We start from the raw sequence: 17312 nt of genomic DNA on the forward strand, positions 1-17312 counted from the left end.
TTTCTCCTGCTGTTTCCCCTGCTGTTTCCCTGCTGTTTCCCATTCGGTTTCCCCTGCTGTTTCCCTGCTGTTTCCCCTGCTGTTTCCGTGCTGTTTCCCCTGCTGTTTCCCATTCTGTTTCCCTGCTGTTTCCCCTGCTGTTCCCTGTTGTTTCCCATGCTGTTTCCCAGTCTGTTTCCCTGCTGTTTCCCCTGTTGTTTCCCTGCTGTTTCCCCTGCTGTTTCCCTGTTGTTTCCCCTGCTGTTTCCCAGTCTGTTTCCCAGCTGTTTCCCCTGCTGTTTCCCATTCGGTTCCCCTGCTGTTTCCCCTGCTGTTTCCCCTGCTGTTTCCCATTCGGTTCCCCTGCTGTTTCCCCTGCTGTTTTCCCTGCTGTTTTCCCTGCTGTTTCCGTGCTGTTTCCCCTGCTGTTTCCCCTGCTGTTTCCTCTGCTGTTTCCCTGCTGTTTCCCATTCGGTTCCCCTGCTGTTTCCCCTGCTGTTTTCCCTGCTGTTTTCCCTGCTGTTTTCCCTGCTGTTTTCCCTGCTGTTTCCCTGCTCTTTTCCCTGCTGTTTCCGTGCTGTTTCCCCAGCTGTTTCCCCTGCTGTTTTCCCTGCTGTTTTCCCTGCTGTTTCCGTGCTGTTTCCCCAGCTGTTTCCCCTGCTGTTTCCCTGCTGTTTCCCATTCTGTTTCCCTGCTGTTTCCCTGCTGTTTCCCATTCTGTTTCCCCTGCTGTTTTCCCTGCTGTTTCCCCTGCTGTTTCCCCCGCTGTTTCCCTGCTGTTTCCCCTGCTGTTTCCCCTGCTGTTTCCGTGCTGTTTCCCCTGCTGTTTTTCAGTCTGTTTCCCCTGCTGTTTCCCCTGCTGTTTCCCCTGCTGTTTCCCAGTCTGTGTCCCTGCTGTTTCCCCTGCTGTTTACCCTGTTGTTTCCCTGCTGTTTCCCCTGCTGTTTCCCCTGTTGTTTCCCTGCTGTTTCCGTGCTGTTTCCCCTGCTGTTTCCCTGCTGTTTCCCTGCTGTTTCCCAGTCTGTTTCCCTGCTGTTTCCCCTGTTGTTTCCCTGCTGTTTCCCTGCTGTTTCCCCTGCTGTTTCCCTGCTGTTTCCCCTGCTGTTTCCCCTGTTGTTTCCCTGCTGTTTCCGTGCTGTTTCCCCTGCTGTTTCCCTGCTGTTTCCCCTGCTGTTTCCCTGCTGTTTCCCTGCTGTTTCCCCTGTTGTTTCCCTGCTGTTTCCCCTGCTGTTTCACCTTTTGTTTCCCTGCTGTTTCCCCTGCTGTTTCCCCTGCTGTTTCCCCTGCTGTTTCCCATTCGGTTCCCCTGCTGTTTCCCCTGCTGTTGCCCCTGCTGTTTCCCATTCGGTTCCCCTGCTGTTTCCCCTGCTGTTTTCCCTGCTGTTTCCGTGCTGTTTCCCCTGCTGTTTCCCCTGCTGTTTCCTATGCTGTTTCCCTGCTGTTTCCCATTCGGTTCCCCTGCTGTTTCCCCTGCTGTTTTCCCTGCTGTTTTCCCTGCTGTTTCCCTGCTGTTTTCCCTGCTGTTTCCGTGCTGTTTCCCCAGCTGTTTCCCCTGCTGTTTTCCCTGCTGTTTTCCCTGCTGTTTCCGTGCTGTTTCCCCAGCTGTTTCCCCTGCTGTTTCCCTGCTGTTTCCCATTCTGTTTCCCTGCTGTTTCCCTGCTGTTTCCCATTCTGTTTCCCCTGCTGTTTCCCTGCTGTTTCCCAGCTGTTTCCCCTGCTGTTTCCCTGCTGTTTCCCCTGCTGTTTCCCTGCTGTTTCCCCTGCTGTTTCCCTGCTGTTTCCCCTGCTGTTTCCCTGCTGTTTCCCCTGCTGTTTCCCTGCTGTTTCCCCTGCTGTGTCCCTGCTGTTTCCCTGTTGTTTCCCTGCTGTTTCCCATTCTGTTTCCCTGCTGTTTCCCTGCTGTTTCCCCTGCTGTGTCCCTGCTGTTTCCCCTGCTGTGTCCCTGCTGTTTCCCTGCTGTTTCCCATTCTGTTTCCCTGCTGTTTCCCCTGCTGTTTCCCATTCTGTTTCCCTGCTGTTTCCCCTGCTGTTTCCCTGTTGTTTCCCCTGCTGTTTCCCATTCTGTTTCCCAGCTGTTTCCCTGCTGTTTCCCATTCTGTTTCCCCTGCGGTTTCCTCTGCTGTTTCCCATTCTGTTTCCCCTGCTGTTTCCCCTGCTGTTTCCGTGCTGTTTCCCCTGCTGTTTCCCCTGCTGTTTCCCATTCTGTTTCTCCTGCTGTTTCCCCTGCTGTTTCCCTGCTGTTTCCCATTCGGTTTCCCCTGCTGTTTCCCTGCTGTTTCCCCTGCTGTTTCCGTGCTGTTTCCCCTGCTGTTTCCCATTCTGTTTCCCTGCTGTTTCCCCTGCTGTTCCCTGTTGTTTCCCATGCTGTTTCCCAGTCTGTTTCCCTGCTGTTTCCCCTGTTGTTTCCCTGCTGTTTCCCCTGCTGTTTCCCTGTTGTTTCCCCTGCTGTTTCCCAGTCTGTTTCCCAGCTGTTTCCCCTGCTGTTTCCCCTGCTGTTTCCCATTCGGTTCCCCTGCTGTTTCCCCTGCTGTTTCCCCTGCTGTTTCCCATTCGGTTCCCCTGCTGTTTCCCCTGCTGTTTTCCCTGCTGTTTTCCCTGCTGTTTCCGTGCTGTTTCCCCAGCTGTTTCCCCTGCTGTTTCCCTGCTGTTTCCCATTCTGTTTCCCTGCTGTTTCCCATTCTGTTTCCCCTGCTGTTTCCCCGCTGTTTCCCAGCTGTTTCCCCTGCTGTTTCCCTGCTGTTTCCCTGCTGTTTCCCCTGCTGTTTCCCTGCTGTTTCCCCTGCTGTTTCCCTGCTGTTTCCCCTGCTGTTTCCCTGCTGTTTCCCCTGCTGTGTCCCTGCTGTTTCCCTGTTGTTTCCCTGCTGTTTCCCATTCTGTTTCCCTGCTGTTTCCCTGCTGTTTCCCCTGCTGTGTCCCTGCTGTTTCCCCTGCTGTGTCCCTGCTGTTTCCCTGCTGTTTCCCATTCTGTTTCCCTGCTGTTTCCCCTGCTGTTTCCCCTGCTGTTTCCCATTCTGTTTCCCTGCTGTTTCCCCTGCTGTTTCCCTGTTGTTTCCCTGCTGTTTCCCATTCTGTTTCCCAGCTGTTTCCCTGCTGTTTCCCATTCTGTTTCCCCTGCGGTTTCCTCTGCTGTTTCCCATTCTGTTTCCCCTGCTGTTTCCCCTGCTGTTTCCGTGCTGTTTCCCCTGCTGTTTCCCCTGCTGTTTCCCATTCTGTTTCTCCTGCTGTTTCCCCTGCTGTTTCCCTGCTGTTTCCCATTCGGTTTCCCCTGCTGTTTCCCTGCTGTTTCCCCTGCTGTTTCCGTGCTGTTTCCCCTGCTGTTTCCCATTCTGTTTCCCTGCTGTTTCCCCTGCTGTTCCCTGTTGTTTCCCATGCTGTTTCCCAGTCTGTTTCCCTGCTGTTTCCCCTGTTGTTTCCCTGCTGTTTCCCCTGCTGTTTCCCTGTTGTTTCCCCTGCTGTTTCCCAGTCTGTTTCCCAGCTGTTTCCCCTGCTGTTTCCCCTGCTGTTTCCCATTCGGTTCCCCTGCTGTTTCCCCTGCTGTTTCCCCTGCTGTTTCCCATTCGGTTCCCCTGCTGTTTCCCCTGCTGTTTTCCCTGCTGTTTTCCCTGCTGTTTCCGTGCTGTTTCCCCTGCTGTTTCCCCTGCTGTTTCCTCTGCTGTTTCCCTGCTGTTTCCCATTCGGTTCCCCTGCTGTTTCCCCTGCTGTTTTCCCTGCTGTTTTCCCTGCTGTTTTCCCTGCTGTTTCCCTGCTGTTTTCCCTGCTGTTTCCGTGCTGTTTCCCCAGCTGTTTCCCCTGCTGTTTTCCCTGCTGTTTTCCCTGCTGTTTCCGTGCTGTTTCCCCAGCTGTTTCCCCTGCTGTTTCCCTGCTGTTTCCCATTCTGTTTCCCTGCTGTTTCCCTGCTGTTTCCCATTCTGTTTCCCCTGCTGTTTCCCTGCTGTTTCCCAGCTGTTTCCCCTGCTGTTTCCCTGCTGTTTCCACTGCTGTTTCCCCTGTTGTTTACCTGCTGTTTTCCCTGCTGTTTCTGTGCTGTTTCCCCTGCTGTTTCCCTGCTGTTTCCCATTCTGTTTCCCCTGCTGTTTCCCTGCTGTTTCCCTGCTGTTTCCCTGCTGTTTCCCCTGCTGTTTTCCCTGCTGTTTCCCTGCTGTTTCCCTGCTGTTTCCCCTGCTGTTTCCCCTGCTGTTTCCCTGCTGTTTCCCTGCTGTTTCCCCTGTTGTTTCCCTGCTGTTTCCCCTGCTGTTTCCCCTGCTGTTTCACCTGCTGTTTGCCCTGCTGTTTCCCTGCTGTTTCCCCTGCTGTTTCCCTGCTGTTTCCCAGTCTGTTTCCCTGCTGTTTCCCTGCTGTTTCCCAGTCTGTTTCCCTGCTGTTTTCCCTGCTGTTTCCCCTGCTGTTTCCCCTGCTGTTTCCCCTGCTGTTTCCCTGCTGTTTCCCAGTCTGTTTCCCTGCTGTTTCCCCTGCTGTTTCCCTGTTGTTTCCCCTGCTGTTTCCCATTCTGTTTCCCAGCTGTTTCCCTGCTGTTTCCCATTCTGTTTCCCCTGCGGTTTCCTCTGCTGTTTCCCATTCTGTTTCCCCTGCTGTTTCCCCTGCTGTTTCCGTGCTGTTTCCCCTGCTGTTTCCCCTGCTGTTTCCCATTCTGTTTCTCCTGCTGTTTCCCCTGCTGTTTCCCTGCTGTTTCCCATTCGGTTTCCCCTGCTGTTTCCCTGCTGTTTCCCCTGCTGTTTCCGTGCTGTTTCCCCTGCTGTTTCCCATTCTGTTTCCCTGCTGTTTCCCCTGCTGTTCCCTGTTGTTTCCCATGCTGTTTCCCAGTCTGTTTCCCTGCTGTCTCCCCTGTTGTTTCCCTGCTGTTTCCCCTGCTGTTTCCCTGTTGTTTCCCCTGCTGTTTCCCAGTCTGTTTCCCAGCTGTTTCCCCTGCTGTTTCCCCTGCTGTTTCCCATTCGGTTCCCCTGCTGTTTCCCCTGCTGTTTCCCCTGCTGTTTCCCATTCGGTTCCCCTGCTGTTTCCCCTGCTGTTTTCCCTGCTGTTTTCCCTGCTGTTTCCGTGCTGTTTCCCCTGCTGTTTCCCCTGCTGTTTCCTCTGCTGTTTCCCTGCTGTTTCCCATTCGGTTCCCCTGCTGTTTCCCCTGCTGTTTTCCCTGCTGTTTTCCCTGCTGTTTTCCCTGCTGTTTCCATGCTGTTTCCCCAGCTGTTTCCCCTGCTGTTTTCCCTGCTGTTTTCCCTGCTGTTTCCGTGCTGTTTCCCCAGCTGTTTCCCCTGCTGTTTCCCTGCTGTTTCCCATTCTGTTTCCCTGCTGTTTCCCTGCTGTTTCCCATTCTGTTTCCCCTGCTGTTTCCCTGCTGTTTCCCAGCTGTTTCCCCTGCTGTTTCCCTGCTGTTTCCACTGCTGTTTCCCCTGTTGTTTACCTGCTGTTTTCCCTGCTGTTTCCGTGCTGTTTCCCCTGCTGTTTCCCTGCTGTTTCCCATTCTGTTTCCCCTGCTGTTTCCCTGCTGTTTCCCTGCTGTTTCCCTGCTGTTTCCCCTGCTGTTTTCCCTGCTGTTTCCCTGCTGTTTCCCTGCTGTTTCCCCTGCTGTTTCCCCTGCTGTTTCCCTGCTGTTTCCCTGCCCTGCTGTTTCCCCTGCTGTTTCCCCTGCTGTTTCACCTGCTGTTTGCCCTGCTGTTTCCCTGCTGTTTCCCTGCTGTTTCCCCTGCTGTTTCCCTGCTGTTTCCCAGCTGTTTCCCTGCTGTTTCCCTGCTGTTTCCCAGCTGTCTCCCTGCTGTTTCCCTGCTGTTTCCCCTGCTGTTTCCCCTGCTGTTTCCCCTGCTGTTTCCCTGCTGTTTCCCAGTCTGTTTCCCTGCTGTTTCCCTGCTGTTTCCCCTGCTGTTTCCCCTGCTGTTTCCCTGCTGTTTCCCCTGCTGTTTCCCCTGCTGTTTCCCCTGCTGTTTCCGTGCTGTTTCCCCTGCTGTTTCCCAGCTGTTTCCCTTGCTGTTTCCCCTGCTGTTTCCCTGCTGTTTCCCCTGCTGTTTCCCAGTCTGTGTCCCTGCTGTTTCCCCTGCTGTTTCCCCTGCTGTTTCCCTGCTGTTTCCCCTGCTGTTTCCCCTGCTGTTTCCCTGCTGTTTCCCTGCTGTTTCCCCTGCTGTTTCCCTGCTGTTTCCCTGCTGTTTCCCTGTCTGTTTCCCTGCTGTTTCCCCTGCTGTTTCCCTGCTGTTTCCCTGCTGTTTCCCCTGCTGTTTCCCTGCTGTTTCCCCTGCTGTTTCCCCTGCTGTTTCCCTGCTGTTTCCGTGCTGTTTCCCCTGCTGTTTCCCTGCTGTTTCCCCTGCTGTTTCCCTGCTGTTTCCCTGCTGTTTCCCCTGTTGTTTCCCTGCTGTTTCCCCTGCTGTTTCCCCTGCTGTTTCCCCTGCTGTTTCCCTGCTGTTTCCCAGTCTGTTTCCCTGCTGTTTCCCCTGTTGTTTCCCTGCTGTTTCCCCTGCTGTTTCACCTTTTGTTTCCCTGCTGTTTCCCCTGCTGTTTCCCCTGTTGTTTCCCTGCTGTTTCCCCTGCTGTTTCCCTGCTGTTTCCCTGCTGTTTCCCCTGTTGTTTCCCTGCTGTTTCCCCTGCTGTTTCCCCTGCTTTTTCCCTGCTGTTTCCCTGCTGTTTCCCTGCTGTTTCCCCTGCTGTTTCCCTGCTGTTTCCCCTGCTGTTTCCCCTCTACTTTACATTCCATACTGGTCAATTGGAAAAATACCCATCCTCACAATGTTTGACCGCTGTTGTTGTGATGTTGACCGCTCCACGCCCTCACACAGCCACCCCCAGACTGTATTGTGACTGGAGTCTGCTCTTCATCCCAACAAAGTACCAGAACAATACTGTGTGTGTGTATGTGTGTGTGTGTGTGTGTGTGTGTGTGTGTGTGTGTGTGTGTGTGTGTGTGTGTGTGTGTGTGTGTGTGTGTGTGTGTGTGTGTGTGTGTGTGTGCGTGTGCGTGTGTGTGAAAGACAGAGAGAGAGGATGAGCATGTCGGTGCTCCACACCCAGACAGGTTTAATTCCCATCCCCCGTATCCAGTGTCAGAAACCCCACCAACCACAGGAGGCTGCTGAGGGGAGGACGGCTCATGATAAACCATGTTTTTGATTTGTTCAATACCATTCTATTTATTCTTTCCAGCCATTACTATGAGCCAGTCCTCCCCAGTTAAGGTGCCACCAACCCATTTATTTTCACCCCTGACCTCCTGATTCTCTCTCTCCATCTCCCCCTTTTCCTCACCAACTCGACAGGCCAAGCCTCGGCTTGTTTTGTCAGACCCTTGTCGTCCGGTTGGCGCTGGCACAGGTCCCGCACGTTACGAGGGCCAGGCTGTAGCTGAACGGGCCAGCGTGCACACCGCCCACCGATTCTGCTGACTGAGCCCGTCCCACCATGAGATAATGCCATTCCACAGAGATCCGCACTAAAGCCCCTCTTTTCTGCCCCACAGGTATATAAAGAGGGGGCGGCTGCAGAGGAGAGCACACGCACCACTTGGGACCCCTACTCCTCTCTACTACTACTACTGCTTTTGTTTCTCTCCCACGGCACCTCTAGTCCTCCCTCACGCCTCTCTCTCTCTACTCCTAACAGAACACAGGCACTAGCCAGCCGAGCTAAAGCCGAGCAGCAAGAAACTGCCTGTATTGAGTTTGGGCCCGTCGAGCTAAAACCTAAGCTACGCTAGTATGGATATTGCCATCCAGCACCCCTGGTTCAGACGTGCCATGGGTTCCATGTATCCCGCCCGTCTCTTTGACCAGTTTTTCGGGGAGGGCATGTTCGACTATGACCTGTTCCCCTACGCTGCCTCCACCATCAGCCCCTACTACAGACAGTCGCTGTTCCGCAACTTCTTGGACTCCACCAACTCTGGCATGTCTGAGGTAACAACTAACCTGTTCAACCTGACTGATTGATCACTGTGCTCAGCATTGGAAGTATTCAGTCTGATTTACCAGGCTGACCTGCTCCATCCTCTGGGGAAGAATAGGAGCAACTAAGACCTATTCATTCACCATCATTCTAAATCTGTAGTCACTTTAGTTTAGTTCAAACTACCCAAATGTATCATTTGCATGTTTTTTGTTGTCTATCTTTATGGATAGAAAGCAGACTTGGTTGTCAGTGTTTGATGGGGAAAGTTGTAATATATCATAGACAGAAGAGCCTGCATGTTGTCCTAGCTTACAGAGAGAGCTTGTGTGTCCTTGGGGGAATCGAATCATCCCCAGTTTACAATCCGCTCATTCATCCCCCCCTCCTCTCCACTGTAACAATTCTCCAGGTCGTTGCTGTGAATGAGAATGTGGTCTCAGTCAACAGACCTGGTAAAATAAGGGTCAAATAAATCAATAAATCAATTGAAGCCGGGTTATTAGTGCCATGATGCATTGGTTACATCCTCTACAGTTTTCATTAAAAAAGAGGATTCGCAAAATGGACTGAAATTGGACAGATTTGAATCGCACTGTAATTGCCCCAAAGGTGGTCTGTGTGCATATCTTTCACAGAGAAACTCAATGTATTTAATCTAGGAGGCCTACACTGAATTCATTACTAATACAGGGAGATGTAACAGTTATAGAGAAGAGAAAGCTGAGTGGGGGAGACAAGGACATGACCCTGGGGAAGTCACTATACTAAATCAGAGAGAAGCAGTAGTGCTAGCCAGATCTGTTATTGAATGGCTACGACAGCAGTAGCGCTAGCCAGATCTGATATTGAATGGCTATGACAGCAGTAGCGCTAGCCAGATCTGATATTGAATGGCTATGACAGCAGTAGCGCTAGCCAGATCTGTTATTGAATGGCTATGACAGCAGTAGCGCTAGCCAGATCTGTTATTGAATGGCTATGACAGCAGTAGCGCTAGCCAGATCTGTTATTGAATGGCTATGACAGCAGTAGCGCTAGCCAGATCTGTTATTGAATGGTTATGACAGCAGTAGCGCTAGCCAGATCTGTTATTAAATGGCTATGACAGCAGTAGCGCTAGCCAGATCTGTTATTGAATGGCTATGACAGCAGTAGCGCTAGCCAGATCTGTTATTGAATGGCTATGACAGCAGTAGCGCTAGCCAGATCTGTTATTGAATGGCTATGACAGCAGTAGCACTAGCCAGATCTGTTATTGAATGGCTATGACAGCAGTAGCGCTAGCCAGATCTGTTATTGAATGGCTATGACAGCAGTAGCGCTAGCCAGATCTGTTATTGAATGGCTACGACAGCAGTAGCGCTAGCCAGATCTGTTATTAAATGGCTATGACAGCAGTAGCGCTAGCCAGATCTGTTATTGAATGGCTATGACAGCAGTAGCACTAGCCAGATCTGTTATTGAATGGCTATGACAGCAGTAGCGCTAGCCAGATCTGTTATTGAATGGCTATGACAGCAGTAGCGCTAGCCAGATCTGTTATTGAATGGCTATGACAGCAGTAGCGCTAGCCAGATCTGTTATTGAATGGCTACGACAGCAGTAGCGCTAGCCAGATCTGTTATTAAATGGCTATGACAGCAGTAGCGCTAGCCAGATCTGTTATTGAATGGCTATGACAGCAGTAGCACTAGCCAGATCTGTTATTGAATGGCTACGACATCCTGCTATCCTATACAGCTGTAGTAGATGTTGCTGATTGTCATAAGAGAGTACAGAGAACAGAGAGGTCAAATATCCACACTACTGGAGCTGTAAACAACGATAAGAAGTGCATTTTGCAGTTTGCAAGATTATTGCAAGTATGTTGAAAATGAGCGGCAAATGGAATGCCTTAATGTTGAGTGATTCTCGGCAGGGAGGAGCTCAGAGACTGCTGCAGTGTTATCCACCTAGTCTACACCAGGCCAAACAGAGTCATGCTCTGTCCTGCCCATAATATACTGACTCATTCCATTACTAGCTCAAACTGCATTTCAACTTGGGTTATATGCCAGGATATCAGAATTTCGATGTCCAAACAACATCTAGTGTTTTGGTGACTAGTGACACACATTTTGTTTTGCAGCATCTACATACACACTAGAAATGGATAATCTTCATATCTCTCTGAGATATGACTCCATAACAACATATAGAACTGAACTGATATGGGGAAAAAACTACATTTCAGAAGATGAGCATCACTGTGGTTACCAGGTTCCCGCCACCCGTGACCTTTAACCTTCAACCCCTTTCCCTCTATCTCTCCAGGTGAGGTCCGACAGGGACAAGTTCTCGGTCTTCATGGATGTGAAGCACTTCTCTCCTGATGAACTCAACGTGAAGGTGACTGATGACTACGTGGAGATCCAAGGAAAGCATGGAGAGAGACAGGTGAGGCCACCCACCAGGGGTTAACATTCCATCCCATCCAAGCAGCACACACCCTAATCTCTCTGGACAGACAGGCCGAGCTAGCTCAAAACGGTCACTATGACTTGTGGTAGTACACCCACTCCTGAGTTCAAACACAATCCCTCTACTATGGCTTGGAACACCAAAGCCTGGTTTCTCACATGTGCACATCTATATCAGTGGGGGCTGCTGACGGGAGGACGGATCATAATAATGTCTGGAACGGAACGAATAGAATGGAATCAACACCTGGAAACCATGGAAACCATGTGTTTGATATATTTGATACCATTCCACTAATTCCGCTCCTGTCATTACCACGAGCCCATCCTCCCCTATTATGGTGCCACCAACCTCCTGTGTCATACTGTATATACTGTACATGTATAGTGTGAGTGCCTGCGCGTCTGTCACATCAAAACACCCTGTGGCAGTAATTGAAGCAACAAGCGCACCAGATACTGTCATCACTGTGCTTTCCAGGTCAGTGCATTCATCCTTAGGCAGGTTGCTCACTCCAACTAGCTAGACAGAGCCACTGCTACAACAACCAGCTTTAACCAGCCACGTCCTCAAAGAGATGCTAACAAGATGTGTTATTAGATTCAACATTTTGAGTCAGAGGAGAATTTCTCAACCTAATTAATTCAAAGAATGTGTGTGTTGTGTTGTTCACACGTGTGTTAAGTGAGTGTATGTGTGTGTTGATGAGCACACACACCCACAGCCTTGTTTTGTTTACTCTGGGAATTGGGCGGCTTACGCGCATTGCCCCTCATACAAATTCAATTCAACCCTTTTCAAGGCCCATGTTCAGCAAGGATGAAGTCAAACAACCAAGCAGTTACGTGTCCTCAGACCAAACTATACACACTGACACACTTTGCTAGGAAAAACATCTCCAATGATAGGGATTCCTACATAAACAATGGGACACATTGTTTGGGATCATTTCATTTCCTTGGCCACACGGTGACACAGAATAAATGTGATGTATGTTAGTCATAGAGGTGAACGTGACCCACAATGTTTTGTGTTTTTCTTTGTAAGATTTAAGCGTCATTAAATTAGATTACAATATGCTACTTATCTCTCTCTTTCTTCTCTCTCTCATCATTTATTTTCATTCTGGATGTTAGTGGCCTCCAGGGACACGCTGAGTGGGGGAGCCGTTGTAACTAAGGAACGTTTTGCTTTCTCTTACGTCCTTTCTGCGTCATTCCCAGCAGTCGCAGGTGTTTTGTTTCTTAGAGGGCTGAATTCATATGTTAGGCCCACATTTGACAGAAGGGATAATGATTTAAAAAGGCCTACATTTGACAGACAGTGCGAAGGGATAATGATTTAAAAAGCACTATAAAAACGTTCATAATTTTCCATCTAAAGTGTTGAACGTGGACACTATATCATTACTCTCATCCTCATTTCTCTCTCTCTTGTCTCCAGGACGACCACGGTTACATCTCACGTGAGTTCCACCGCCGCTACCGCCTCCCCTCCAGCGTGGACCAATCGGCTATCTCCTGCACACTGTCTACCGACGGCCTCCTGACCCTTTGTGGCCCAAAGGTCACCGGTGGCGGTGGCGACCTCGGCCGTGGCGACCGCAGCATCCCCGTCACCCGCGACGACAAGACTAACGCTGCCCCCTCCTCTTAAGAAGCCGGGCGTGCTGCCGGCCGGGTGGCACCGGGGATGCGGGGGGGGGGTCGAAGGGCGGGAGGGGGCATGCAGAGGGGGGCTTCTCTTCCAAATAAAGCAGCCGTGTGGCTGGGGCAGGGTGGGGGCTGAACAACACATTCCTTTACACCCAAAGTCTCCCCACCCCCTCGCCCCTCTCCCTTCCCCTCACCACCCTACCCCAATCCCTCTCTCCCTGACTCCACACTTAGAAGATATCAGTGTATTTCTAGTCTAATATTTTCTCCTTTTTAGACTACGCTAGACTATTATGGCAGTATTAATATTCTGGTTCTGATTATGACTCATGACCCATGAGGATGGATAAAGAGAGGGACGGTTGGGGCTTGGGGGGGACAACAACAAAACAAAAGGATTTAAGAGAGGGTCACATGACTTAACCCTGGCTTTCTACTTCCTGTGTAAACAAACAACAAATCGGTCACCCCAAGGGTACTGTGGGTAATATTTCACCAAGTGAGGAAGCTGCCGTCTTTCTCCTGGCTGTACTGAAGGGCTTTACTGAGCAACTCTTTCTAAGAGAAAGAAAGAGAGGGAGGGAGGGAGGGAGGATAGGGGGGATTTAGGGTTAAGTACATACCATTGTCTGGTCCTATAGGACTGCTGTAGTACTGAAAAGGGGTTCCATCGTTGGGCTTATACCACCACCTGGCTTTTTTCCATTCCTGTGTCGCAACTTTTTCCAAAACCTTCTCTCTTGTCCTTGAGTATTTCCTGTCCTGTAGCGTTAGCCCTGTTCAGCTGATATCTGCTCACTACCTGAGAAGTAGAAACAATAAAAGTGTAATATTAACCAAGAAGCAACCCCTTGTCTGTACTTTCTCTGTTTCATCAAGTATTCATTGGATGTGAACGTATCGGTTGCGCAGGTCAACCTGCAAAGCTACTGAGGAAAACTAGACCACATATTCATTGTAATAGAGGTGAGAGTGTTTGTTCTCTTAGAGCTATGATTAATCTTATCCTCTTCTTAATCAGTCACCTAAATAAGTATGAAATAAGTGGCACGAAAGCAAAAGAGTAAGACAGAGAGAGAGACTGAGACAGAGAGAGACAGACTGAAAGAGACAGACAAAGAGAGAAAGACAGAGAGACTGAGACAGAGAGAGACTGGGACAGATAGAGACTGGGACAGAGAGAGACTGAGACAGAGAGAGACTGAGACAGAGAGAGACCGGGACAGAGAGAGACAGACAGAGAGAGACTGAGACAGAGAGAGGCTGAGACAGAGAGAGACAGACTGAAAGAGACAGACAAAGAGAGAAAGACTGGGACAGAGAGAGACAGAGCGACTGAGACAGAGAGAGAATGAGACAGAGAGAGAATCTGAGAGAGAGACTGGGTCAGAGAGAGACTGGGACAGAAAAACTGAAACAGCGAGAAAGAGAGACAAAGATAAAGATAAGGGAGTGAGAGAAAAAGAGATAGCAGAGCCAGGGTCAGTAGTGCCAGTGGTGTAAAGTACTACTTAAGTCGTTTTTTGGGGTATCTGTACTCTACTTCACTATTTATATTTTTGACAACTTTTACTTTGCTACATTCCTAAACAAAAGGATGTACTTGTTGCTCCACACATTTCCCTGACACCCAAAAGTACTTTTACATTTTGAAAGCTTAGCAGGACAGGAAAATGGCCTAAATCACACACTTATCAAAAGAACATCCCTGGTCATCCCTACTGCCTCTGATTTGGTGGACTCACTAAGCACATGCTTGTTTGTAAATTATACTTGAGTGTTGGGGCGTGCCCCTTGCTATCCGTAAATAAATAAAACAAATATAGAAAATGACGCTGTCTGGTTTGCTAAATATAAGAAATATTTTACTTTTGATACTTAAGTATATTTAAAACAAAATAATTTTAGACATTTACTGAAGTAGTATTTTACTGGGTGACTTTCACTTTGGTCATTTTCTATTAACGTATCTTTACTTTTACTTAAGTATGACAATTGGGTACTTTTTCCACCACTGAATAGTGCATTGTCTCTCTCTCTCTCTCTCTCACACACACACACACACACACACACACACACACACACACACACACACACACACACACACACACACACACACACACACACACACACACACACACACACACACACACACACACACACACACACACACACACACACACACACACACACACACACACACACACACACACACACACACACACACACACACACACACACACACACACACCTAAAATAATGTAACTGAGATCATACACAAGATTTTGCTGTGACTCTTATGTGGATGATGTTAAAAATATTTGTTGGTCTGATTAATGAGGAGCATCCAGATGCTGCACTTGATGAAATTGCTTCTTCCAATTATTGATACATTTACATTTTTGTCATTTAGCAGACGCTCTTATCCAGAGCAACTTACAGTAGTGAATGCATACATTTCATACATTTTTTCCCCCGTACTGGTCCCCCGTGGGAATCGAACCCACAACGCTGGCGTTGCAAACACCATGCTCTACCAACTGAGCCACACGGGACCAATGATAAACATCTACCTGTTAAGAAACTGACTTTTAGAACTGTTAAGGCTCCATGGATTGATGAGGAATTTAAAAGAGATTGGGCAAAAGGAGTGGCTAATAAGTCTGGCTGCACATCTGACTGGCTGACTTACTGCAAATTGAGAAATGATGTGACTAAACTCAACAAAAAGAAGAATAAGCTGTATTATGAAGCCAATATCAATGATATAAAGAAGCTACTGAGGATGGTAACTGACTCTATAACCACTCCTATCTGTCATATTTGTCCTCAGGCCTGGTGGGAAGCCAAAGTCATTCCGCTACCCAAGAATGGTAAAGCAGCCTTTACTGATTCTAACAGCAGACCTATCCGCTCGCTGCCAACTCTTAGCAAACTGTTGGAAAAAAATGTGTTTGATCAAATACAATGCTATTTCTCTGTAAACAAATTAACAACAGTCTTTCAGCATGCTTATAGAAAAGGGCACTCAACATGTAAATTGATAAGAAGATTGTGGGAGCTGTACTGTTAGATGGCAGTGCAGCCTTTAATATTATTGACCATAATTTGTTTTCAACCTCTGCCATATTGTGGATTCAGAGCTATCTAATAGAAGTCAAAGGTTTTTTTTTATGGAAGCTTCTCTAATGTCAAACATATAAAGTGTGGTGTACCGCAGGGCAGCTCTCTAGGACTTCTACTCTTTTCTATTTTCACCAATGACCTGCCACTGGCATTAAACAAAGCACGTGTGTCCATGTATGCTGATGACTCAACCATATATGCATCAGCAACCACAGCTAATGAAGTCACTGAAACCCTTAACAAAGAGTTGCAGTCTGTTTTGGAATGGGTGGCCAGTAATTAACTGGTCCTGAACATCTCTAAAACTAAGAGCATTGTATTTGGTACAAATCATTCACTAAATTCTAGACCTCAGCTGAATCTGGTAATGAATGGTGTGGCTGTTGAACAAGTTGAGATTAAATTACTTGCCGTTACTCTAGATTGTAAACTGTCATGGTCAAAACATATAGATTCAATGGTTGTAAAGATGGGGAGGGGTCTGTCCGTAATAAAGAGATGCTCTGCTTTTTTGATACCACACTCCAAAAAGCTCTGCAGACTCTAGTTTTATCTTATCTTGATTATTGTCCAGTCATATGGTCAAGTGCTGCAAGGAAAGACCTAGTTAAACTGCAGCTGGCCCAGAACAGAGCGGCATGTCTTACTCTTCATTGTAATCAGAGGGCTGATATAAATACTATGCATGCCAGTCTCTCTTGGCTAAGACTGACGGCATCACTTCTTCTTTTTAGAAGAAACATTAATGTGTTGAAATTCCCATATTGTTTGCATCGTCAATTTACACACAGCTCTGACACACACACTTACCCCACCAGACATGCCACCAGGGGTCTTTTCACAGTCCCCACATCCAGAACAAATTCAAGGAAATGTACAATATTATATAGAGCCATTATTGCATGGAACTTCCTTCCATCTCATATTGCTCAAATAAACAGCAAACCTGGTTTCAAAAAACAGATGAAGCAACACCACACAGCACAACGCCTCTCCCCTATTTGACCTAGATAGTTTGTGTGTATGTATTGATATGTAGGCTACGTGTGCCTTTAAAAAAACAATTTTATATAGTTCTGTTTGTGTCTATTAATGTTTTGTATATTGTCATGTTTCATGTTTTATGTGGACCCCAGGAAGAGTAGCTGCTGCTTTTGCAACAGCTAATGGGGATCCTAATAAAATACCTAATACCAATACCAAAAGAAAGTGACAGGAAACAGACAGGAAACACCACATATTCGTTTAACCATTAAATAACCAAATAAATGACAATAGGAAAGGGGGATACCTAGTCAGTTATACAACTGAATGCATTCAACTGACATGTCTCTTCCGCATTTAACCCAACCCCTCTGAATCAGAGAGGTGCGGGGGGCTGCCTTAATCAACATCCACATCTTCGGGGGCCGGGGAACAGTGGGTCAATTGCCTTGCTCAGGGGCAGAATGATTGATTTTCACCATGTCAGCTCAGGGATTCGATCCAGCAACTTTTCAGTTACTGGCCCAACAGTCTAACCACTAGGCTACCTGCATTAGGTCATTAGGTGTTGGCGTTAGGCTCTGCTTCTTCAGGGGAGCTCTCTGCCAGAGCAATAACATTACAATAATAACAAACTACAGGCAGTGAGGGAGGTATAGCAATACCAACCCCCTGACTGGAACCAAAGCAGAGCCAGACAGGTGGAGGCTGGGCGGGGTGGTGGGCCAGCTGACAACAGACGAGTCATAAGGAGCAACAGCAATAAACAGCAAAGACCAGTAATGGCTTTTTTCATTCCTTTGTTAAAAAATGATCCAACAATGTATGAAAAAGTATTCAACTACAAAACTCAATTTACAATGTTCGACAAATACAATAAACGTATTACAGAGAGGTTTGTTGAGTCTGGTCTACTCAATACAACAGTCATCTTGTGTGTTCAAAAGGCACAAGGCGGGTCTGAATTCAAACTGCATGAGAAAACACTTATTTTAAGTCGTCTTCCTCATGCCAACTGCACTGAATCAAAGACAGTTTATGGAAGACGACAGGGAGACAACTACCACTTAACCTATTATGTAATAGGATAATAGGAGAATACTGGGAGTCGTGCTTCCTGGAAAGGACTGCTGTCTCCACAGTAGGTCAATTATTGGTATTTTCAGTTCACACAACAACAGACATGACAGTTTGCACATGATCAGCATTACATTATATAAAAAAAATGTAGAGTCATTTAGCAGACACCTT

The 17312-nt window shown here is 48.1% G+C and overlaps 1 protein-coding gene across 1 annotated transcript; it reads left to right on the forward strand.

The window, feature by feature from the left end:
* Positions 1 to 7428: 7428 nt before the first annotated feature.
* cryaa (crystallin, alpha A) lies at positions 7429 to 12798 on the forward strand. The gene is made up of 3 exons (XM_014150795.2): positions 7429 to 7844; positions 10150 to 10272; positions 11740 to 12798. The coding sequence occupies exons 1-3, from the start codon at positions 7647 to 7649 to the stop codon at positions 11950 to 11952; spliced, it is 534 nt and encodes a 177-aa protein (XP_014006270.1). The 5' UTR covers positions 7429 to 7646; the 3' UTR covers positions 11953 to 12798.
* The last annotated feature ends 4514 nt before the right edge of the window (positions 12799 to 17312 follow it).

This window comes from Salmo salar, chromosome 16 (assembly GCF_965601325.2).
Source record: "Salmo salar chromosome 16, fSalSal1, whole genome shotgun sequence".
NCBI classification, from domain to species: Eukaryota; Metazoa; Chordata; class Actinopteri; order Salmoniformes; family Salmonidae; genus Salmo; species Salmo salar.

What these genes read in the sequence shown, in the direction of transcription:
- cryaa (XM_014150795.2), top strand. Translation starts at nt 7,647, where the DNA reads ATGGATATTGCCATCCAGCACCCCTGGTTCAGACGTGCCATGGGTTCC. An exon ending in CCAACTCTGGCATGTCTGAG is followed by an intron (nt 7,845 to 10,149) that starts GTAACAACTAAC and finishes CTATCTCTCCAG; the next exon opens with GTGAGGTCCGACAGGGACAA. An exon ending in GAAAGCATGGAGAGAGACAG is followed by an intron (nt 10,273 to 11,739) that starts GTGAGGCCACCC and finishes TCTTGTCTCCAG; the next exon opens with GACGACCACGGTTACATCTC.